A 25046-nucleotide genomic window follows, 5' to 3' on the forward strand; every position below is an offset into this window, starting at 1 on the left:
ATTTTACGATGTTTAAATGGATTGAACAGCCCCCCTTTCTGGTAAAATGACTCTTAAGCGTTTCAAGCTTGAAGGACCGCAAGAAAAAAGGATATTTTATTTGTTAAGAAGATAAGGAAAATGACGCTAATGAAACATCAAAATAAAAGGTAAAATTGCGTAAATATACCCCACGTTGGTGTTGAATATTTTCCACCCAAAACAAACCCCAAGTGCATCGAGTTCTTTTGAAGGTAACGCCGTTGTCTAGGTTGTGATGATCATTAAAATAGAGACGTCTATCATCACACACAGGCACACGTAACAAGGAAAATTAACATCACCATATTGTAATAAAATGGTTTTATAGCCAAACAGAGCGCGCGTACTATTTGAATTATTTTATAAATTTCAACTATGTACTCTTGGGACAGTGTCAAAATTTCTCGCAAAATAATTTTTATCACTCGAACAATTTTCAGAAAAGGAGAGATCTTCAGGGTGCATTCTGCTTCACAGCATTACTCTTGTACCAACATGCAAGAGTAAAACATAAACTTTAAAAAAAAAAGAACTTTCTCCTTCGAAGCTTACCAAGTGCAGATGAAACATTATGATCTTTTATTTTGCATTTTGAGATTAAGTGTGCTCGAACAATATTTCAACGTGTGGCACAACGGTTCTCAAGTATCTTTAGCCGTTTATTTTTTAATTTTTAACTTAACGAACTTTAAATGGATTGAACAACCCCATTCTCTGCTTAAATGACTCTAAATTGTTTGTTTTCCCTTCAAGCTTGAAGGACCGTAAGAGAAAAAGGATATTTTATGTGTTAGGGAGGTAAGGAAGATGAAGCAAGTGAAACATCAAAAAGAGGTAAAATTGTGTAAATATACCCCGGCCACGTTGGCGTTGACTATTTTCCACCCAAAACAACACCCACTTGCATCGAGTTCTTTTGAAGGTAACGTTGTCGTCTAGGTTGTGATGATCATTAAAACAAAGACGTCTATCATCAAATGTAGACATTTCAGTGTAATTGGCTACTTTAATTGTTCATGACCTGAACAGCTACAATATATGTAGTCGAATTCGTTTGGGCACACAATCTTTCTAATCCTGTTGATAGACACTGTGTTCTTTACAACATCCCAGGTAAGTTCGCATCTCCAGTTTTTAGGCAACATGCTTCTTACAGCTTCCTTGAACTAAAAAATATACTGAAGAGATCAATTTATGTGCACTGAAAAAAGAAAAAGTTTTCAGATATCATAAATGGTGCAAGTGGTCTACGGCGTCGCGTTATTTGGAGGCATATTTTATTGCGGTTCGGAATGATCATGACCGCAAACTCTGCTGGATGCTAACGATGTGCCGTTATGGCGGCAAATTATCAAAAACTGAAAATGAACAAAATTGTCTACCGTGTCGAAATAATTGGTACTGGATGCGTAGTTCGCCCGAATCCAACTAATACAACCGACACAAGCTCCCCTTTTGATCCGAAAATTACTTTTCTCGTTTCTCTCGTTCGTCACGATCTGCCTCCATTTTGTAGAAATTCATAATCGGTTTCGTTCGTTTCTTTATTAATGAATTATAGTAAGGAGTTGTGATCTTAAGAAAGCTCAAGGAAAAGTTATAAATTTTTGTTTACTTGGAGACGATCCCATATTTACTGGAAAGTTGCAGATTCACATTGTTTCCGCTGCTTCCGTAAGCACCGCTCCTTCACCTCGTTTATACTCTGCGAATTCGTATTCGAGTTGTAATGAACAGCGAGCAAAAAATTAAATGATTTTAGTATATGAGGTGCGAACCTTATCAATTCAGAACTTTGGTCGACGATGAGAGAACCTTTTTTGGAGTAAATACCAAATGTGTCATTACGTACCCATAAATGTTTTCGTTGCTTTTTTTTTCTCTTTTTTTCCTCAACGAGAAAGGGTGTGAAAGAAAATAAATCGGAAGAGAGGCTGACATGGGAATAAAAATGTTCTTGAGACTTAATGTATCTACTCCACAGATTAAAGTCCAGTCCAAAATGAGATCCACTTTTTTTGCCTCGCTGCTTGTGTTCATTTTAATAGAAGGAAGCAAACCTGTCGTGGGTGGAGGAAAGAAACTGAAACAGCTGCAAGCCAGGGTGAAAGCATTGGAAGAGTGCCAACGTAACATTTAAAACTTGTAGAAAGTTGTGGAATGTTTATAATACTAACAAATCTTGATCTATCATATTCAATGTGATGGTGATGAAATATCTATCACAGAGTACTTTATCATGTAGATATTGATGAGAAACAAAAATATCTCCTTTTTCCAAAAGATAACATCCGCCAACGTACTTTCAGTGAACGTACTTTTATGTATTCACGTCCATATGTAAAGATAAAAATATCGTCCTGCATGGAAACCTAGTATATCTAAATAACTGTCTTGTTTTCACGAAGGGTTTTTTAAAATTCACGAACAATGCCAGGGTTTAGTTCAACTTTTTCTACGAGAGGCAACATTCTTGGGATAAGAGGCTATAAATTTCATTTTTATGTCGGAGGTTATAGTAGCTTCATAGCCAATGTGGTTTACATGCATACATTATCTGCGTTATTTGCTCTTAATATGTGCTTGAAATTAGTCTTTGATTTTAATGAAAATTATATTTTTATAATAAACCGAACAGTACATGTCTTCCTTTAAGATTCGAATGTATCTTTACGCGTCACCCGTGAGAGAAGCTCACTCGTGAAATATAGTATCAAAATGAATAGATAAAAAATTGTATCCATGGGCGGCCATGTAATTTTCTCTTTGCACTTTTGAGCTGTTTGGGTGAAGTTGAGGAAGAAAGTTTCGTATATCAACTCTTAAACGTTTTTAAAAGTTTTTCCCGTCCTTTGATAGCCTGCTCCGTGATTGAAGAGCTGTTGGTGAGAGTTAAAGCTTTGGAAAATAGTACTCCAGCTCCACCTCCCCCGACAAAAGCTCCAATGCCATCGGGTAAGACGAAAGCAGTCTGAATTTTATTTCCTTGAAGCTTTTTTTAACATTTTAATGTCATTCTGGACCGGGTTGTTCAAGGCTGGGTTAAGATAACCCAGGGTTAGTGTAAAATTAGATTTAAGATCTGAAAGCTTTTAAAGAAAACTTAGCATTATTCTTTTTATCTACAATTGGTTGATTGGATGCTCCAAAAGAATAGAGTAAGTTGTCTTTGAACAAAGGAATAAAGAAACTCGGGTCAAAATTTACCCCTATGTTAGCGCTAATCAGCCTTCGAACAACTGGGTGTATAAACAGCTGACATGATTTAGTCCCAATTTCTATGAGCTAACAACACAAAGAAGGAGACACAATTGATAAAAAGAGAAAAAGCTAGCTATTGTTAGTTACAGCTGTAAATGTATTTAGGACCTCAAGTAGGAAACGATTATATTTTGCCGGCTTCCTTTCTTCTCTGTAAACTGTTTCGGTGAACGTTTTTCCTAGTGAAGCGTAAGAAAATAAATGATAGGGTCGAGTCTCTTCTAAAAAATGGTCGCTTAACAACATCAATAGCACTTGTACATCGTTGATGCCCATTTAACATACAGGACAAGTCTAAAATTGTTCATGAAATAATGCAGAGTATGTATAGCTTTGTTGTACTAATTGGAAGCTTGTTTCTGTCCCGTACTGTAGAATGTCAAAACTATCAAGTTCTGGCAGATGCAAGCAGGAATGTTAACCATGGCGCAAATCCACTCTTATGCGATAACCATCTCACGCCGAACTGGTATCGCTTCCAAGGAGCGGCCGGGGTTAAAATGCTTTCATCTTGCCCGAAAACATCTAGGTGCGGTACCCACGCTACAGGGTGGTTGAGCGGCGACCATCCTTCAGTGGAAGAGGGTAAAGTCACCAGGAAGGTCTGCTTCTCGTGGAGTAATTGCTGTACCTGGTCGATCGATATCCAGGTGATGAATTGTGGCGATTTCTATATTTACTACATCGATGGAACGCCCCGGGAGCACCAGTGCCATTTGCGCTACTGCGGTACCGACTAAGAAAGTGAGAGAGTTCCGTCATGACGCCAGAGTCTGTGGCTTCAAGCAAAAGGGAATAAAGGGGTGATCGGGAATCTATTAAACTGCTCATAACCAGCTTAAAAAGGAGAAACTTCGTGCTTGATACTAATTGTCATGAAAAGTCATTAGTTGAGGCCTAATAAATATACTTCAAGAAACTATTGTCCGTTTCTTTCCATCGTTTATGACGGGATGAACTACCCACTGTCTCATGAAGAATGCAAGTAATCCAAATTACAGCGGGGAGTCAGGCAAGGTTGCCCTTTGTCTGGCGTTCTCTTCGTTCTCGGCATAGAACTCCTCTCTAAAGCCATAAAAAATGATCCTACTATTAAAGGTATCCAAGTCAACAAGTATGAGCTTAAAATAAGTCAATATGCCGACGACACAACAGTATTTGTTCGTGACCTCGATTCCGTCGTGAGTCTATTGAAGGTTTTAAATGAGTTTAAAGAACTTTCTGGCCTAGAAATAAACACAACTAAAACCGAAGCAATGTGGTTAGGCGAATGGAAAGACAGAACAGATGAACCCTTTGGTTTTTAAATGGCCAAAATAACCTGTCAATGCCCTTGGTGTCTATTTTTCTCATAACCAAGAAAGTGCTAATAGACTGAACTTCGGTGAAAAAAATACGTAATCTTGAGAAAACGCTAATCACTTGGCAACGGAGAAATCTAACTCTTTATGGAAAGATAAACATAGTTAAAACACTTGGGATATCTAAGTTAATTTACTCAGCCTCCGTGCTCCCTGTTCCAGATCACTATATCCAAGAAATAAATAAGCTAACTTTCAACTTTATTTGGGCAGGAAAACCCCCTAAAATAAAAAGAAACACCATAATTGGAGAAAAGAAAGATGGCGGTTTGAAAATGTGCGATTTCAATATCATGGAAAAAGCACTCAAAATAGCTTGGGTCAACAGAATTCAAGATGACTCACAAGCCTCCTGGAAAATTATTCCTAACCAGCTCTTACACAAACATGGTGGTCTTGCTTTTCTAACAAAATGCAACTTTACACCAAGCACACTAGACCTCGATGATAAGCTTCATGCATTTTACAAAAAAGTGTTAGATTATTGGTGCGAGTTTAAAATCTCAACGGGCACCGATTACAAAATAAATCCTAAAAACGAAATAATGTGGAATAACAGAAAAATTCTTATAGGAAAAAAACCTGTCTTTTACCAAACTTGGTATGACGCCGGTATTACTAATATAAGCGACATTTTAAACCAAAATCAGAAATTTTTGAAGTGGCATGAATTTGTCGCAAAATTTAATTTAAATGTGCCTTTCACCACATACTATGGCTTGGTCAATGCAATCCCAAAAGACTGGAAAGCTATTCTTACAAACCCTATTCCAAACGTCACACACGCACTACTGTAAACAGCCTAAGAACCAGTTCTATTTACTCTTCTCTTTTAAACACCGTCTTTGTTCCTCCCACTGCCGAAACCAAAATTCTACGCCACGGATTTACAAAAACTACCATCAAGAACGTTTATCTTATGCCATTTAAAGTAACAAACGAAGTTAAAATAATAATGTTTAGTATAAAGTGATTCATAACGTGCTTCCAACTCGCGCCACTCTTTACCGAGACGGCATTTCAGAGAGCCCCTTATGCAACCTATGCAATACAGAAAAACAAACGTTGCATCACCTATTAATAAACTGCACACTAATACTCGACTTCTGGATTCTGTTTCAAGACTGGTGGCACCAAAAAACAAATGAAACAATAACGTTATCCACAAGTCATATACTCTATGGCTGGCATTATAGGACAAAGCATTGGCAAGTCCTAAATTATTGCCTATTGTTAGCCAAATATCACATTTTCTGCACAAGCCTTTGCGGAGACATCTTAGATTTTCAAATCTTCCTACTGTTCATCACGGGAAAACTTGAAATCCTAAAAGAGATCGCGACCGCAAAAAAAGAACTTCCGAAATTTTATCGCACGTGGGCTTTTTTACTTTAATTTTTCACACTGCTGTTGTTTTTAGATTAGACTTATACTTAACTTCATTTTTGAGACCTGTATGTTTACTTGTGATTGTCTTCTAATTGAAAAGAACTTTGCCAACCGTAAATTAAATTAATGTTAATAGTATTGTAATACATGTATCGTAATGTAGTATATGCATAATTTGTGTAAGTATAAGTATCAGTAGTGTTAGTAGCAAGTACAATGTGAGTGTAATTAATGCTGTAAGTAGTGTAAGTTATCGTCTTGTAAATAAAATTGTTTAAAAAAATTAAAAAATTAAAAAAAAAAGTAATCCAAATTTGAGAGAATTTTCCGAACATTAAGAACTGAATCAAAATAACCATGCACTGCTGAACTCAGAAAATCAAATCAAGAAACAGTCCAGAGACTCTTTACAGAAGCCCGTCGAACACCATAATTTTCCGCCTTTTTTTCCGACAATTTTGAAAATGTTAAATTAATTTTTCCGTGTCTTTCCTTGATGAAAGTGAGTACCAAACAATAACAACAAAGGCAAACGATAACAATAAATTATGAATAGCATAAGTAAATTCTTCAAACGAGCACTTTTGAAACAAGTGAGAACTTTTCACAGAGCGGACATGAAGTGTGGTAATTTGCCACTACTTGCACTTCGGAGTTCTACACCGGCGATATAAATACATAAAAATAACTTCAAACATTTTTTTTCCCCTCTTCAATAAACCTGTGCGTCATCTGCTTACCGAAAAACCACCTCCTCGGGTCATGTTTTGCCAATTCTATGGAATTGTGATAGAACAATCCAGGTCTAATATGAACTTGCTGTCAATGATGGGTAATTAATCTAATCTCACCGTATTTGTCTCTCTCCACATCCTCATAAAACTTCCTCGGTTCGCTTATTCATCTATATTTTTTATTGCAAATATTTATATTTGCCTTTCGCGTTCGGGATGACCATGAGCTCAACATGCCGTATCTTTGAACGACGTATATCGTTAAACTCAATTTGAATATTCATATCCGCTCTCCGCCCAGCCGTGACGAGTTTCACTTTGTGACTCACGTCATAAACAAAACAAAATACTTGGCCACGTTATACACGACTTTCATTATGGCGGTCAGCGCGAGCGTCCTGGATGGAGTTGCATGAAAACGAGGTTAGAAAGGCCATACTTTTGCGTTGCGTCCCTCTTCGTTTGCAGTGGCGAGTATTTCGAACATTTCAAATCCGACATTTCTTACGGAAAACGATATACCTGGCGCTTCTCTTCTTGGAAGAAAACCTGACCAGTTAAAAATCTCAGAGCTTAAATTTTGGCATAAATATCGTGGAGACGAGGGAATAAGGTTGAAGACAAAAGCAGAGCTGGCGAAGCGAGTGCATGACTACATAAGACCCTGGTTTCTGGGGCGAGCAAGGGCAGAAACTGCTTCTCATTACTTTGAATAATTTATTTAGTTTGCTTGTACAAAGCTTTTCAATTGAAATTGTCTGGCAGATTACAACAGTGACTTTGAAGTCTTGTAAATTTACTTGCTGACTGGGAATTAATACCTTACATGAGTAAATTCTTACGTTGTAGTTTTAATTTGTTGTGGGTTGAAATTTTTCCAACCAGTTTGATTTTTAATGTCCTTTGTTTCAAAGTATGCTAAAGAATACAAAGGAAAATTAAAACCAAACTGGTTTAAACATTTTGCACCAAAGATAATTTAAACACGACATAGACAACATGGTCTTTACAGACACAAAAGATGTCGCTCAATTATGATGTAAACCTTACGATAAATAGTCAGAACAGAGGAGAAAATGTTGCCTTTATCTTAATGCCCAATTTGTAGCCCCTTACAATCTAGGGAGAGAAGAGATTTGTGGGTAGATTATGGGTTAAGTAATTCATTCATACCTCACATGAATGTGATATTCACATTGATATTATGTTAGGTTGTGCATTAGAACAGAATGCACACACTGCCCATATCTGGTTTACAATTCCCATTTGATGTAAACCAAGAAAGGTTTTGTTGTCGATAAATCGGATTAGCTGCATATGCCGTGAGATATACTTCTTAGAAAACTTAGAGGAATAAAATTAACTCGACAAAAACTCATGCAATATCACCAGTTAGCACCAAACAGTCGCTGAGTGAATTCCTACCCCTCTCTCTGACCTAAATAGATCGTTCAATTTCCAGTTATAACGTATACTGAATAACTACTTTAAAAGTGGAATGTCTCAAGGATTGATTCTCTATTCTTTAGAAGCGCAAGTTTGTACTGACCCCAGTCAGTCCGATTCAAGCTCAAGATGGCGATAACATCACACTACATTGGGACCATCATTCTGGCTTTCACACACTGAGTCTTGCTCAGTGGGGGACTATGACCTCGGAAGGTACCTTGGAAACCATCATAGCTCAACAGCATGGGAATAAGCCAGTGGAGTATTTATCATCGAATTACAAAGGCCGCGTGTATGTGACGAGCAAAGCCTCTCTTTCTTTTATTGACGTTAAGGTGGATGAGACCGGGCGATAAGGTTGTAAGTTGACGTTTGGAGACGCAACCATTTCAAATTCCACAATACTTGAAGTATCAGGTAGATGATTGTTTTTCTCATTAAGCTAAGCTAAGTCCATGCCGATAAGACACTGGGCTGAACGACGCAGATTAATTACTCATAGTGTTGCATCATTCCCGTCCTCGCTTTCCGTCGAGCCACTGTTACAAAATACTTCAAGTAGTCTACATTTACATCTATTGAGCCTAATTAGTGTTATTGGTATCGTATTGTCGTCTATACTCATGTGCATGGTATCCACATGACATGCTAATTAAGCGTGCAGTTACAGATTTTAGTCCACTGAGTAATTTCGCTCGTTTATGAATCAGGTCGTTTTTTCTCTCAATTCATCTCCCTCTATGGAAAATAGCACTTTGCTCAAACTTGATTTATCATTCGGAACAAAGTTCTTCGTTGAAGTTTTCTAACTTCCGACTTGGCCAATTGTGGCTTATGCATGATTAACTGAAGGCTAAGAAACATTTAAAAGAAGGAAAAACTAATATAGTTAGATTATGCCTTTTTTTCCTTTAACAATGTTGTTCTCCTCATATGATAGAGCACTGATAGAAATTGTAACATGCATGTGTTCTTTCAACATCAACGTCATCTCATATCGATCACAACTAATCCATGCTATGTCGGTCTGTTCATCTCTTAAGCGAGACCCATTACAGACGTATCCCCCACAGCTGATGGTACTGCTGATGACAACATGATTAATACGCATCCAGTATATCTGGCCTTTGTTGCCATCGTCCTGATCCTAATTATAATAGTTGATGTCTACTTTTTCCTCACGCGTAAAAAAAGAGGTGAGCTCGTACACCTTCCCTCGTAAAAACCATTAAAACCGTTTGGCTAAAGTAGGTCAATGGTTTGGATTTTGGATTTGGAGGAAAAGGGTGTTGGGTGGCTTAAGATTGTTGATAAAGCTGTTTCCCATTTCTTTCATGGGGGTTTGATCTGTCCCTACCCTATTCGATATATATGCAATGCAACATATATCTTAAGACTGACAAATGATGACTTACAAGGAAAAGGTTAATGATTTAAATGAACTGACAATCTTTATCTTATTGTTGTTTCTCAACAATGGCTCTTACCAAAAGGAAGTAAGTATTACACCTGTGTCGGTTTTCTCACCGTCGGTAGTGTCCCATCTTCCATTCGCAAGTTTGCCGACAATTTTAATTTGGTGACCTCTGTCTTAAACTGTCATTCAAAACATGATAAGCTTGTTTACTTCTCCTGATATTCAGCACGCCTCTGGTCACTCTAATTCAGTATTTACAATCTTATTTTAGTCGCATTTCTGTTCCGTTTCAACCACTCTGATTGACTTGATAGACTATGTTGTTAGCAGGAATACGATGACAAGTATGTTGTTATCTCTTTTCTTTTCTTCTAGCAAAAATGAAAGAGCTAGACTGGATACGAATATGGTTGAAATGGTAAGAATAGGATAAGATTTATCTTTTTTTTCGGGAGGATGTCCCCTAAGAAAGTTCACAGGATGATATCAAGCACGTTCCTCTAAACAATTTTCATTGCAAATTATACTTGTATTTGAATTAATGGAAAGACTTTCGTTTTTCTCGCCACGAAAATAGATGGTGTCGAAGGGCCCTGGTTTTCAAGGGGAACGGAGGGGATGGTGGGGGACAGTTATCTCTTATAGAAATTTTTGCCGGTAGTAGGACTATGTTTCATTGACTACCAATCAGGGAGAATCATTGGCATACGAAAGAGGAGTGGCTAAGTGTTATTACGACGAGCCAAAATCCTCCGTCCTCACCCCCCCCCCTCCCCCCACACCTCCTCTCAAGCTATAAACGATGAGCAGACTAAGTCTTGGTGTGTTGTACTTTCTCTGTACATAACCCACTGTCTCAAAATTACATGTACGCAAACGTAGACGCAGACGCAGGAAGAACTTCTGATCCAATTAGTTCCTCTGACGAAGTGATCTGCTAAGAATACATAGTGATTCCTCCTATACTTCCCTACCCGACCGAAAAGGACTGGGAATAACCCAGAGAGAAACTCGTGTTTGTGAAGGTGATTGGCAGGGGAGCTTTTGGTAAAGTTGCTCGAGGAATGGCAAAGGGAATAAATGACAACAAGAAAGACGTGGTTGTGGCTATCAAAATGATAAAAGGTTTGTTTAGGTTTGTCAGATAGCTTGAGTGTGAAATTCTTCCTTCGAGCTAATTCACAGTAAACTTGATTAAGAATGGAAGAAGAAATTTGGGGACGTGAATTGCTGTTTCGTTTGATTTTACATTTCGACGATAACGTTTCAAAACATTAGAGTTTTTTTCTAGTACCCAAACCATTCATAAAAACCCATTGTTTATATTGATCTATGGTAGAAAATCCAACCAACGAAAACAGACAGGACCTCCTCGCTGAACTGAACATGATGAGGAAGCTTGAACCGCATCAAAATGTTATTCAGTTACTGCGCTGTGTCACCAAATCAGGTTTGCCAGTGAACTTAGTCTCTATGGATCACATGCACAAGGCACCTCAGAAATATCGTTGTATCTTGCAAATGTTGTAATTTGTCGAAAACGCACCAACTCACGTTTATTAGTAAACCACCTTTATAATAATCTAGAGAAACAAACCTCAGCAATCACATCTGCGGGTCACTATATAATTCCTGAGGAAAAAATCAAGAGCAATCATTAAACGTCGTAGAGGATAACACGTATTTACACATTTCAAAGTTAAATTAGCTCAGATGTTTATGGTTTTGGAGGCAGATGATCCGCACACGATAAGCTTTGATCCTTACATGTCTTTCTAACAGAGAAATAGCAACCAATTTTCAAGCCTTAATTCAGGACAACGCGTTTATTGCATGATTTCAAGACATAGACCCTGTTTTTAACCCTTCCTTTTTTTTCGTTCATTGGAATATTCATATTCTCCTAACGCGTAAAGGTGGTCTTACAGGCGACAAAATGAGTAAAACCATTCAAGATTCATTCTAAGTATGCTAAATATATGGCAGTGAAAAATATAGCGAAAAAAATTGGAGTTTTAGTAATAGTAGTATGTTTTCTCAAACCACAGAGGATCTGTCACTTGATCTGAAGGGTTTTTGACAAAGAGAAAAATCAATTTATATTTAATTCCAACGTATTTTATATCTAAATTCAAAGCTTGAATCGATTCAAATAAAGCACCACATTTTCTTGAGAAACTACCCCCCCCCTCATTGTTTTGAAATACTCGAGGGCATGCAAGCAAGTTACGTTCGATGTGATTAAATGTAGCATGTCGTTACTCTCGAGAAAACTTACACTTGGTTGGATTCTTTCAAGAAAATAAAGGGTAGATTGAACCCTCTCATATATCTCTTACTGAAATTTTCCTGTTCCTAGGCTAGCCAGGATTCTAAAGAGGGGGGGAGGGCATAAATTTTCCGTACGGTCATTTTTTGTTGTCAATGAAGTTCCTTGCCAATCTTTCGATAAAAGAACGTTTCAAAATAGTTGAAAATCTCAGTTTTACAATTTTCCCCTGATTCTTGTGGATTTCCTTTGTTGAGTAACTTGCATAACAAAAAATAACAACTTTCAATTTCCCGTAAGGAAATTAATGTAATCTGAGCTCCCTCCGGAAATCCGCAATTAGTTTTGAACCTGAAGAGAAGTGTTTAATGATATGCGACCACTTTTGGGAGACCTCTTGACCTCCCTCCTATCCAAACAAGGCGAACGAAATTATGCCAGACAGAGATAAAGGAAAAAAAAAGGCATACTTAGAAGACAATGTCCGGCGCAAGGCAATGGTTCTTTTCTTTTTTTTTTTGTATTATCAACTGAGTTGATAATATACACTGGCCACCGTAAAGAGTTTCAAAGCTGACGGTTCGAGCGTTAGCCCTAAGTCAGAGCTAATGACAGTTGTTCAAGGGTTAGAGAACGCTATCCACCGGATAAATCGCTACCTGGTGGATAGCGTAGTACGTTTTTCTAATATTTATCCACTGGATAGTAATTTATCCGTTATGTAGCGTTATTCACTCTTTGAACAACTGGGCTCAGATCTATAACTGCGAGTAAACATTAAGTTAGTCACTCCAGCAGGGTCGAGCCGAGCGAAAACGTTTAGAAGCTTGGAGTAACATTTGACGGAGTAGTTTGATCGTCTACTTGAGAGCAGTCCATTGTAGTGCTGTTGACGGTGACAGTAATTGACGTCCCAACAGCCTTCGGTTTTTCATTGAAAGTCATCATGATGACTAGCGCTTTAGTTGTCAAAACATCAGTCACTTTTAACTACAGCAGCCCTGCTCAGGACCGCTCTCAATCGGAAAATCAATCAAAAGCTTACCAGGTGCAGATGAAACATTATGCTCTTATATTTTACGTTTTGAGATTAAGTGCGCTCGAACAATATTTCAACGTGTGGCACACGGTTCTCAAGTATCTTGAGCCGTTTTTTTTTTTAAATTTTATAATTTTACGATGTTTAAATGGATTGAACAGCCCCCCTCTCTGCTTAAATGACTCTAAGGTGTTTGTTTTCCATCCAAGCTTGAAGGACCGCAAGAAAAAAGAGCATTTTATTTGTTAAGAAGATAAGGAAAATGAAGCAAATGAAACAAAATAAAAGGTAAAATTCTGTAAATATACCACACATGGGTGTTGACTATTTTAGAACCAAAACAACACTCACTTGCATCGAGTTCTTTTGAAGGTAACGTTGTCGTCTAGGTTGTGATGATCATCAAAGTAAGAACATCTATCATCTCTCTAGGGCTGCCCGTTTTCCGTTTTTCTAATTTTTTAATTTTACGATGTTTAAATGGATTGAGAAGCCCCCTTCTCTGCTTAAATGACTATACATTGTTTGTTTACCCTCCAAGCTTGAAGAACCGTGAAAAAAGGATTTGTTCAGAAGGTAAGGAAAACGAATCAAATGAACATCAAAATAAAAGGTAAAATTGAATGTGTAAATATGGACATTTCAATGTAATTGGCTGCTTTAATTGATCATGACCTGAACAGCTAACCATAAATATAGTCGAATTCGTTTGGGCACACAATCTTTCTTGTCCTGTTGATAGACGCTGTGTTCTTTACAACATCCCAGGTAAGTTCGCATCTCCAGTTTTTAGGCAACATGCTTCTTACAGCATCCTTGACCTAAAGAAATACACCGAAGAGATCAATCTATGTGCGCTGAAGAAAGAAAAAGTTTTCAGATATCATAAATGGTGCAAGTGGTCTACGGCGTCGCGTTATTTGGAGGCATATTTTATTGCGGTTTGGAATGATTGGGACCGCAAATTCCGCTGGATGCTAACGATATGCCGTCATGGCGGCAAATTATCAAACACTGAAAATGTGCAAAATTGTCTATCGTGTCGAAATACTTAGTACTAGATGCATAGTTCGCCCGAATCCAAATTATACAACCAACACAAGCTCCGCTTTTGATCCGTCAATTACTTTTCTCGCTTTTCTCGTTAGTCACAATCTGCTTCCATTTTTGTAGAAATTCATAATCTGTTTCGTTCGTTTCTGTTTAATGAATTATAGTAATGAGTTGTGATCTTAAGAAAGCTCAAGGAAAAGTCGTAAATTTGTGTTTACTTGGAGACGATCTCATATTGACTAGCAGATTCACATTGTTCCCGCTGCTTCCGTAAGCATCGCTCCTTTACCTTGTTTATACTCTGCGAATTCATATTCGAATTGTAATGAACTAAAGATAACATCCGCCAACGTACTTTCAGTGAGCGTACTTATATGTATATACGTCCATATGTAAAGATAAAAATGTCGTCCTGCATGGAAACCTAGTTTATCTAAATAACTGTCTAGTTTTCACGAAGGGTTTTTTTTTAATTCACGAAAAATGCCAGGGTTTAGTTCAACTTTTGTTACGAGAGGCAACATTCCTGGGATAAGAACCTATAAATTTCATTTTTATGTCCGAGGTTGAAGTAGCTTCATAGCCCGTGTGGTTTACATGCATACATTATCTGCGTCATTTGCTCTTAATATGTGCTTGCAATTTGTCTTTGATTTTAATGAAAGTTATATTTTTATAATAAACAGAACAGTACATGTCTTCCTTTTAGATTCGAGTCTATCTTTACGTGTCATCCGTGAGAGAAGCTCACTCGTGAAAGATAGTATCAACACTAGGAGATAAAAGATTGTATGCATGGGCGGCCATGTAATGTTCTCTTTGCACTTTTGAGCTGTTTGGGTAAAGTTGAGGAAGAAAGTTTCGTATATTAACGTTTTTAAAAGTTTTTCCTGTCCTTTGATAGCCTGCTCCGTGATTGAAGAGCTGTTGGTGAGAGTTAAAGCTTTGGAAAATAGGACTCCACCAGGTAAGACGAAAGCAGTCTGAATTTTACTTCCTTGAAGCTTTTTTTAACATTTTAATCTCAGAAATTAGCATTCTGCACTGGGTTGTTCAAAGCTGGGTTAAGATAACCCAGGGTTTGTGTAAAATCAGATTTAGGATCTGAAAGCTTTAAAAGAAAACTCAGCATTATTCTTTTTATCTACAATTGGTTGATTGAATTCTCCAAAAGAATAGAGTAAGTTGTCTTTGAATAAAGGAATAAAGAAACTGGGATCAAAATTTACCCCTAGGTTAGCGCTAATCAGCCTTCGAACAACTGGGTGTATAAACAGCTGACATGATTTAGTCCCAATTTCTATAAGCTAACAACACAAAGAAGGAGACACAATTGATGAAAAGAGAAAAAGCTAGCTATTGCTAGTTACAGTTATAAATGTATTCAGGACCTCAAATAAGAAACGATTATATTGTGTCGGCTTCCTTTCTTCTCTGTAAACTGTTTCGGTGAACGTTTTTCCTAGTGAAGCGTAAGAAAAGAAATGATGGGGTCGGGTCTCTTCTAGAAAATGGTCGCTTGACAACAACAATAGCACTTGTACGCCGTTGACGCCTATTTAACATACAGGACAAGTTTAAAACTGTTCATGAAATAATGCAGAGTACGTATAGCTTTGTTGAACTAATTGGAAGCTTGTTTCTGTCCCGTACTGTAGAATGTCAGAACTATCAAGTTCTGGCAGATGCAAGCAGGAATGTTAATCATGGTGCAAATCCACTCTTATGCGATAACCATCTCACGCCGAACTGGTATCGCTTCCAAGGAGCGGCTGGAGTCAAAATGCTTTCATCTTGCCCGCAAACATCCAGGTGCGGTACCCACGCTACTGGGTGGTTGAGCGGCGACCATCCCTCAGTGGAAGAGGGTAAAGTCACCAGGAAGGTCTGTTTCTCGTGGAGTAATTGCTGTACCTGGTCGATCGATATCAAGGTGATGAATTGTGGCGATTTCTACATTTACTACATCGATGGAACGCCCCGGGAGCACCAGTTCCATTTGCGCTATTGTGGTACCGCCTAAGAAAGTAAGAGAGTTCCGTCGTGACGTGGGGGTCTGCGGCTTCAAGCAAAAGGGAATAAAGTGATGATCGGGAATCTATTCAATTGTTTATCACTAGCTCAAAAAGGAGAAGCTTCGTGCTTGATACTAATAGCCTTGGAAAGTCATCAATTGAAGCCTAATAAATGTACTTCAAGAAACTGTTGTCCGTTTCTTTACAACGTTCACATATTACGAACTAAACACGGTCTCATGAAGAATGCAAGTAATCCAAATTTGAGAGAATTTTATAAATATTAAGAACGGAATCAAAATGACCATGAATTGCTGAACTCAGAAAATCAAATCAGGAAATAGTCCAGAGACTCTATATAAAAGCCTATCTTTTCATTATGGGTCATTGGGCCACGAAAATCAGATATGTGTCCTGCGGTTTAAGAAATGAATTTGATAACACCACAATTTCCCGCCCCACTACAATTTTGAAATCTTAAATTAATTTCTCCGTGTCTTTCCTTGATGAAGGTTAATACCGAACAATAACAACAAAGGCAAACGATAACAATAAATTATGAATAGCATAAGTCAATTCTTCAAACAGGCACTTTTGAAACAAGTGAGAACTTTACACTGAGCGGTACATGAATTGCGATAGAACAATCCAGGGCCAATATGAACTTGCTGAGGGAGGCATTGGGATTTTCGGTTTCTCTTTTTTGGCTATTTTATAGATTGGTTTTTCGGTTTTTGTGCCAAAAAACTTCGCTTTCACGGTTTTGGTGTTCATTGCGGTTTACGGATTTTCCGGGTTTTCGGATTTGATATCCAATACAGTTTTCGGTTTCTCCAATTTGACCTATTTAGGTTCCGGTTTTTCTTCGATCTGAGCGGTGATTACGCGCCTCCACTGATCTAGCAGCTAAACGCAAATGTTATCGAGACGAATGCGTGACAAACCAATTGAAATATCGCAGAGATCCCCAGGTAGCCTACGTGTAGAATTACCTCCCCCCCGCTAAGGTATTTTTGGGGTCCGCAGAGACCACGCTCGAGGTCCTCGAGAGAGCAGCTCTTAATTTAAGCAGATACTAAAAGATACGAATGCCATGGCATTCATAAATCCTGTAACAAAATTAGTTTAGTTTACTCTGTATGCTCCACTTGTCACCACTGTGTCGGATCGATCAGGGTCTTAATAACTGGGATGTGAAAATGTATCGATTTTGACAGTTTTGCATGCGGTTATCGGTTTTGATCGAATCCTACAGTGCATTAAAAATATATATGAACTGCATTCGCGGCACTAAGTGAGGGGAGTCATATTTGTTTGTCCTTTATGGTCGTCGATGTACATTAAAATAAAACTTCAACAACGAAATAACATCAGTGTACGCCATAATATAAAAATATCTTCCCGCGGAAGCGAACGTATCGTGTTTTATTTATACAGCAATCGTCATGTTTATCCAACCCTTTAGGATTTTACACCTTGATGCATAAGAAAATTTTCTTGGCCATATGTTTAGTCGAGGTGAGCGTATCTTTGCGATGTACGTGGCAAATTTTATGGAGCAATTTGTAATGTGTTATTATCGGCTCTGAATTAAAAAAAGTTGCATGAACGCTGCACGGTGGCCAACATGTTGAAATTAGTGTGTCACGCAACGATTTAGAATTGCCTGGGGATATTGCTCATGGCAATAATTACACTGATCTAACTCCGAAGAGCCCGGTAGGGCTGATATCATTATTAAGCATTATTTTCCATACTTTTGCCTGTAGTTTAGCCATAGGTAATATTTCGTTTTGCCTCTCAGACCCTTATAACCAATTTGAAATGCTCAAGGGCATACATGCAAGTTAAGTCCAGTGTGATTAATCAAGAGCATGTCGTTACTCTCGAACGAACTTATACCAGATTGGATTCTTTCAAGAAAGTAAAGGGTAGATTGAACCCCTTCATATATCTCCTACTGAAATTTTCCTGTTCCTGGGCTAGCCAGGATTCTAAAGAGGGTGCGGAGGGGCATAAATTTTCCGATTTCATTTTTTACTTGTTTGTTTGTTTGTTTGTTTTTTGCCAAAACAAACGGTACATCGGCTTGAGCGAACAAAATCCTACCAAAGCTAACATCGTAACTTGTATTCCAAGAATGAAGCTACCCCTATTCCCAAGAAAAATCGAACGAGCAAGATCTAAGAACGACGATTAATAATTTCTTAACAAACGAACCGAACAGTGAACGACCCAACTTTACCGACGGATTGAGACCGATCAATCACGACTGACCAACACCACTAGAGTCTTATAGTCAACAACATTGAGGCAAAACTGATCAATCGGTTTTTTACGAGCCGGACTTAGAACGTTCGACTGACAACAACTGTTCAATTGACTCTGATGATGACCTGGGCCAAGTTTGTCGAAACGTTAGTCACCACTACCGACAACAGTGCCTCCCAGGACTGCACACACCCGGACGATCAAACTACACTATTACATGTTACTCCCGGGTACAAACCATTTACTGTAATAATTTCCGAAAAAAGCGTCAAGCAAGGCAATCCAGAGTTCAAAAGAGTGTTCAAAGCAATTCCCGTTTCCTACATCAACTGAACTCTGCAAGCCCTAAAAGATTTGACGCAAACAATGAGAACCTGCACGGGAACCATTTAGCCTTCAAATATTTTGCTGATGTTTCACTCACCTAGCTTCAGTGAAAAGGACACCAACTCTGGTGACAATAAGAGAGTAAGTTTAATAGTCTTGTGGAATTTGTTAGCGAGAACAACGAAATTTGGATCTCACTTTTACCCAGATATTTCACAAAGGAAAAATGGCATTGATTAACATTTGACGGATGGGAGAGTTTTTAAGGGCTAGAAGCTTGAAGCATTTTCTAAGAAATCGATCGTGTGAGCTCTTTGAATATTCAAATCCTGAGCTGAAAAAAAATTTCCTGTGTAAACATGTCAGTAGCCTTGCAATGACATACAACGTTTGTTGATTGCAAATTTCAACAAGACTTTGGTATATGATTGATTCGCCAGAAATGCAGGCGCAAACGGCTTTTGGTAGGCGCCTTCAGCAATTTGAATAGACATCTTTCAAACCTCGCATATAGATGATGGTTAAATCTAAAGAATAGCGATAGCAATAACTTGCGAGAGAGATCTCGCTGAGATCTCTTAGATGGTTAGATGTTACGGAGAAGATTTTATCAAATGACTTTGTTTTAGCATTCAAATGTGTAAATAGTTAAACGTTCAGCAGTTCACAACAAGAACACAATGTGATGTAACAATTTTGTGGTCCCCCAATGTAGATTGTCGAATGTAGAATGGGACAAAGACCATTTCACTTTCGGGGTCCAGGGGAATGGAAAGCGCAAGCCGACAATATTAAGAACACAAAGAAAATGAATAGTTTTAAAACGGATGCTTTTTAATAAGATGTTTCATACGAATTAATTTTGAATACTTTGAATGTATTTTGAATTTGATTAAATTACTGTAATAGGTAACATTGTGACCGATAAGCCCTGTTCGTGCCTTACGAGGTAAAATAGTAATTAATCGTGAGTATTTAATATTTTCCCTCAAAACAAATTACATCTGGATCGCGTTCCTTTGTATACGACACTGTTGTCCAGGATGCAGCCAACATTTTCGCAATAACGCGTAATTAAATTTGACACTCCAGTAGGGTCGAGCCGAGCCGAGCGAAAAGAAAATGAAAAGTTTAGAAGCTTGGAGTAACATTTGACGGAGTAGTTTGATCGTCTGCTTGAGAGCAGTCCATTTTAGTGCCGTTGACGGTAACAGTAATTGACGTCCCAACAGCCTTCGGTTTTTTATCGAAAGTCATCATGATGACTTGCGCTTTAGCTGTCAAAGCATCAGTCACTTTTAACTACAGCAGCCCTGCTCAGGACCACTCTCACTCGAAAAATCAATCAAAAGCTTACCAAGTGCAGATGAAACATTACGCTCTTATATTTTACGTTTTGAGATTTAGTTTGCTCGAACAATATTTCAGCGTGTGGCACACGGTTCTGAAGTATCTTGAGCCGTTTTTTTTTTTAATTTTTTAACTTTACGATGTTTAAATGGATTGAACAGCCCCCCTCTCTGCTTAAATAACTATTAAGTGTTTCAAGCTTGAAGGACTGCAAGAAAAAGGATATTTCATTTGTTAAGAAGGTAAGGAAAATGAAGCAAAGGAAACATCAGAATAAAAGGTAAAATTGTGTAAATATACCCCACGTTGGTGTTGACTATTTTCCAGCCAAACCAAACCCCACTTGCATCGGGTTCTTTTGAAGGTAACGCCGTCGTCTTGGTCGTGATGATCATTAACGTAATAAATTTCAACTATGTACTCTTGGAACAGTGTCAAAATTTCTCGCAAAATAATTTTTATCACTCGAATGATTTTTCAGAAAAGGAGAGAAAAATCTTCAGGGTGCATTCTGCCTCACAGCATGACTCTTGCACTAACATGCAAGAGTAAAACATAAACTTTAAAAAAAAGAACTTTCTCCTTCCAAGCTTACCAAGTGCAGATGAAACATTATGATCTTATATTTTACATTTTGAGATTAAGGTTGCTCGAACAATATTTCAACGTGTGGCACAACGGTTCTCAAGTATTTTGAGCCGTTTATTTTTTAATTTTTTTAATTTGACGAACTTTAAATGGATTGGACAGCCCCCTTCTCTACTTGAATGACTCTAAAGTGTTTGTTTTCCCTCCAAGCTTGAAGGACCGTGAGAGAAAAAGGATATTTTATGTGTTAGGAAGGTAAGGAAAATGAAGCAAATGAAACAACAAAAAGAGGTAAAATTGTGTGAATGTACCCCATGTTGGTAATGACTATTTTCCACCCAAAACAACCCGACTTTCATCGAGTTCTTTTAAAGGTAACGCCGTTGTCTAAGTTGTGATGATTATTAAAGTAAGAACATCTATCATCTCTCTAGGGCCGGCCGTTTTCCTTTATTTTCATTTTTAATTTTACGATGTTTAAATGGATTGAGCAGCCCCCCTCTCTGCTTAAATGACTATATAGTGTTTGTTTTCCCTCCAAGCTTGAAGGGCCGTAAAAAAAAAGGGTATTTTATTTGTTAAGAAGGTAAGGAAAATGAAGCAAGTGAAACATTAAAATAAAAGGTAAAATTGTATATATTAAAGTTCACACGGCAACCAGGTGGACAATCAGACATAGTTTGATGCTACACTGGTTTGCAGATTTAATGAATGTAACCGAAGAAGTTACAATTCATAGACCCAACGTTTCGACACTCCTGTCGAAATATTGTGCAATTATACCCCACGTTGGTGTTGACTATTTTCCACCCAAAACAACCCCCACTTGCATCGAGTTCTTTTGAAGGTAACGTTGTCGTCTAGGTTGTGATGATCATTAAAAAAAAAGACGTTATCATGTAGATATTGATGAGATACAAAAATATCTCCTTTTCCAAAAGATAACATCCGCCAACATACTTTCAGTGAACGTACTTTTATGTATTCACGTCCATAAGTAAAGATAAAAATGTCGTCCTGCATGGAAACCTAGTATATATAAATGTCTAGTTTTCATGAAGGGTTTTTTTAAATTCACGAACAGTGCCAGGGTTTAGTTCAACTTTTTCTACGAAAGGCAACATTACTGGGATAAGAACCTATAAATTTCATTTTTATGTCGGAGGTTATAGTAGCTTCATAGCCGGTGTGGTTTGCATCCATACATTATCTGCGTCATTTGCTCTTAATATGTGCTTGAAATTTGTCTTTGATTTTAATGAAAACTATATTTTTATAATAAGCAAAACAGTTCATGTCTTCCTTTTAGATTCGAATCTATTTTTACGTGTCACCCGTGAGAGAAGCTCACTCGTGAAATATAGTATCAAAATGAATAGATAAAAAATTGTATCCATGGGCGGCCATATAATGTTCTCTTTGCACTTTTGAGCTGTTTGGGCAAAGTTGAGGAAGAAAGTTTCATATATTAATTCTTTAACGTTTTTAAAAGTTTTTCCCGTCCTTTGATAGCCTGCTCCGTGATTGAAGAGCTGTTGATGAGAGTTAAGGCTTTGGAAAATAGTACTCCAGCTCCACCTGCCCCGACAAACGCTTCAATCCCCTCAGGTAAGACGAAAGCAGTCTGAATTTTATATGCTTGAAGCTGTTTTTTAACATTTTAATGTCTAGTCAGCCTTCGAAAAACTGGGCGTATAAAAAGCTGACATTATTTAGTCCCAATTTCTATAAGCTAACAACACAAAGAAGGAGACACAATTGATGAAAAGAGAAAAAGCTAGCTATTTTTAGTTACAGTTGTAAATGTATTCAGGACCTCAAATAAGAAACGATTATATTGTGCCGGCTTCCTTTCTTCTCTGTAAACTGTTTCGGTGAACGTTTTCCCTAGTGAAGCGTAAGAAAAGAAATGATAGGGTCGAGTCTCTTCTAAAAAAATGGTCGCTTAACAACATCAATAGCACTTGTACATCATTGATGCCCATTTAACATACAGGACAAGTTTAAAATTGTTCATGAAATAATGCAGAGTATGTATAGCTTTGTTGAACTAATTGGAAGCTTGTTTCTGTCCCGTACTGTAGAATGTCAGAACTATCAAGTTCTGGCAGATGCAAGCAGGAATGTTAACCATGGCGCAAATCCACTCTTATGCGATAACCATCTTAAGCCGAACTGGTATCGCTTCCAAGGAGCGGCCGGGGTTAAAATGCTTTCATCTTGCCCGCAAACATCCAGGTGCGGTACCCACGCTACTGGGTGGTTGAGCGGCGACCATCCTTCAGTGGAAGAGGGTAAAGTTACCAGGAAGGTCTGTTTCTCGTGGAGTAATTGCTGTACCTGGTCGATCGATATCCAGGTGATGAATTGTGGCGATTTCTACATTTACTACATCGATGGAACGCCCCGGGAGCACCAGTGCCATTTGCGCTACTGCGGTACCGCCTAAGAAAGTAAGAGAGTTCCGTCGTGACGCCAGAGTCTGTAGCTTCAAGGAAAAGAGAATAAAGGGGTGATCGGGAATCTATTAAACTGCTCATAACCAGCTTAAAAAGGAGAAACTTCGTGCTTGATACTAATTGTCATGGAAAGCCATTAGTTGAGGCCTAATAAATGTACTTCAAGAAACTATTGTCTGTTTCTTTCCATGGTTTATACGGAATGAACTACCCACTGTCTCATGAAAAATGCAACTAATCCAAATTTGAGAGAATTTTCCAAACATTAAGAACTGAATCAAAATAACCATGCACTGCTGAACTCAGAAAATCAAATCAAGAAACAGTCCAGAGACTCTTTACAGAAGCCCGTCTTCTCGTTATAGGTCATTAGGCCAGCTCTCTTAATGGAAAATGAATAAGATTGGCTATATGAACACCATATATGTGAACTGCGGCTTAAGAAATGAGTTTTAAAGCGTACGGGTTTTGAACCCGTGACGTCTGCCATACCGGTGAGCTAACAAGCCAACTCTGGGAGCTGGTCATTATTTTGGCTCGTAACAAACCCGTAAAGTAATGAAGCAATGAATTTAAATATACGAAAATCATATATGTAAACTGCGCTATAAGAAATGAATTTGATAACACCATAATTCTCTGCCTCACTACAATTTTGAAAATGTGAAATTAATTTTTCCGTGTCTTTCCTTGATGAAAGTGAATGCCAAACAATAACAGCAAAGGCAAACGATAACAAAAAAATATGAATAGCAAATTCTTCAAACGAGCACTTTTGAAACAAGTGGGAACTTTTCACAGAGCGGACATGAAGTGTGGTAATTTGCCACTACTTGCACTTCGGAGTTCTACAAACATTTTTTTTCCTCTCTTCAATAAACCTGTGCGTCATCTGCTTACCACCTCCTCGGGTCATGTTTTGCCAATTCTATGGAATTGTGATAGAACAATCCAGGTCTAATATGAACTTGCTGCCAATGATGGGTAATTAATCCAATTTCACCGTATTTGTCTCTCCACATCCTCAGACCAACTCATAAAACTTCCTCGGTTCGCTTATTCGTCTGTATTTTTTATTGCAAATATTTATATTTGCCTTTCGCGTTCGGTATGACCATGAGCTCAACATGCAGTATCTTCGAACGACGTATATATCACTTGTTAAACTCAATTTGAATATTCATATCCGCTCTCCGGCCAGCTGTGACGAGTTTCACTTTGTGACGCACGTCATAAACAAAACATGGCGGTCAGCGCGAGCGTCCTGGATGGAGTTGCATGAAAACGAGGTTAGAAAGGCCATACTATTGCGTTGCGTCCCTCTTCGTTTGTAGTGGCGAGTATTTCGAACATTTCAATCCGACATTTCTTACGGAAAATGATATACCTGGCGCTTCTCTTCTTGGAAGAAAACCTGACCAGTTAAAAATCTCAGAGCTTAAATTTTGGCATAAATCTCGTGGAGACGTGGGAATAAGGTTGAAGACAAAAGCAGAGCTGGTGAAGCGAGTGCATGACTAAATTAGACCCTGGTTGCTGCGGCGAGCAAGGGCAGAAACTGCTTCTTATTACTTTGAACAATTTATCAAGTTTGCTTGTGCAAAGCTTTTCAATTGAAATTGCCTGGCAGATAAAAACAGTGACTTTGAAGTCTTGTAAATTTACTTGTTGACTGGGAATTAATACCTTACATGAGTAAATTCTTACGTTGTAGTTTTAATTTATTGTGGGCTGAAATTTTTCAACCAGTTTTTAATGTCCTTTGTTTCAAAGTATGCTAAAGAATACAAAGGAAAATTAAAACCAAAGTGGTTTAGACATTTTGCACCAAAGATAATTTAAATACGACATAGACAACATGGTCTTTACAGACACAAAAGATGTCGCTCAATTATGATGTAAACCTTACGATAAATAGTCAGAACAGAGGAGAAAGTGTTGCCTTTATCTTAATGCCCAATTTGTAGCCCCTTACAATCTAGGGAGAGAAGAGATTTGTGGGTAGATTATGGGTTAAGTAATTCATTTATGCCTCACATGAAT

General features: G+C 38.0%; 1 protein-coding gene across 5 annotated transcripts; it reads left to right on the plus strand.

Moving 5' to 3' along the window:
* The first annotated feature begins 1075 nt into the window (after positions 1-1075).
* Positions 1076-23172, plus strand: LOC131774923 (pancreatic secretory granule membrane major glycoprotein GP2). Of its 5 annotated transcripts, none has more exons than XM_066169187.1 (4): positions 1076-1134; positions 2006-2150; positions 2881-2976; positions 22629-23172. In XM_066169187.1, the coding sequence occupies exons 2-4, from the start codon at positions 2024-2026 to the stop codon at positions 22991-22993; spliced, it is 588 nt and encodes a 195-aa protein (XP_066025284.1). In that variant the 5' UTR covers positions 1076-1134; positions 2006-2023; the 3' UTR covers positions 22994-23172. The 5 variants fall into 5 exon arrangements, with proteins under 5 accessions (XP_066025284.1, XP_066025286.1, XP_066025283.1 ...); XM_066169189.1 differs by lacking the exon at positions 2881-2976 and adding an exon at positions 14898-14960; XM_066169186.1 differs by lacking the exon at positions 22629-23172 and adding an exon at positions 15652-16759.
* Positions 23173-25046: the final 1874 nt, after the last annotated feature.

Source organism: Pocillopora verrucosa, chromosome 6, assembly GCF_036669915.1.
Source record: "Pocillopora verrucosa isolate sample1 chromosome 6, ASM3666991v2, whole genome shotgun sequence".
Lineage (NCBI taxonomy): Eukaryota > Metazoa > Cnidaria > Anthozoa > Scleractinia > Pocilloporidae > Pocillopora > Pocillopora verrucosa.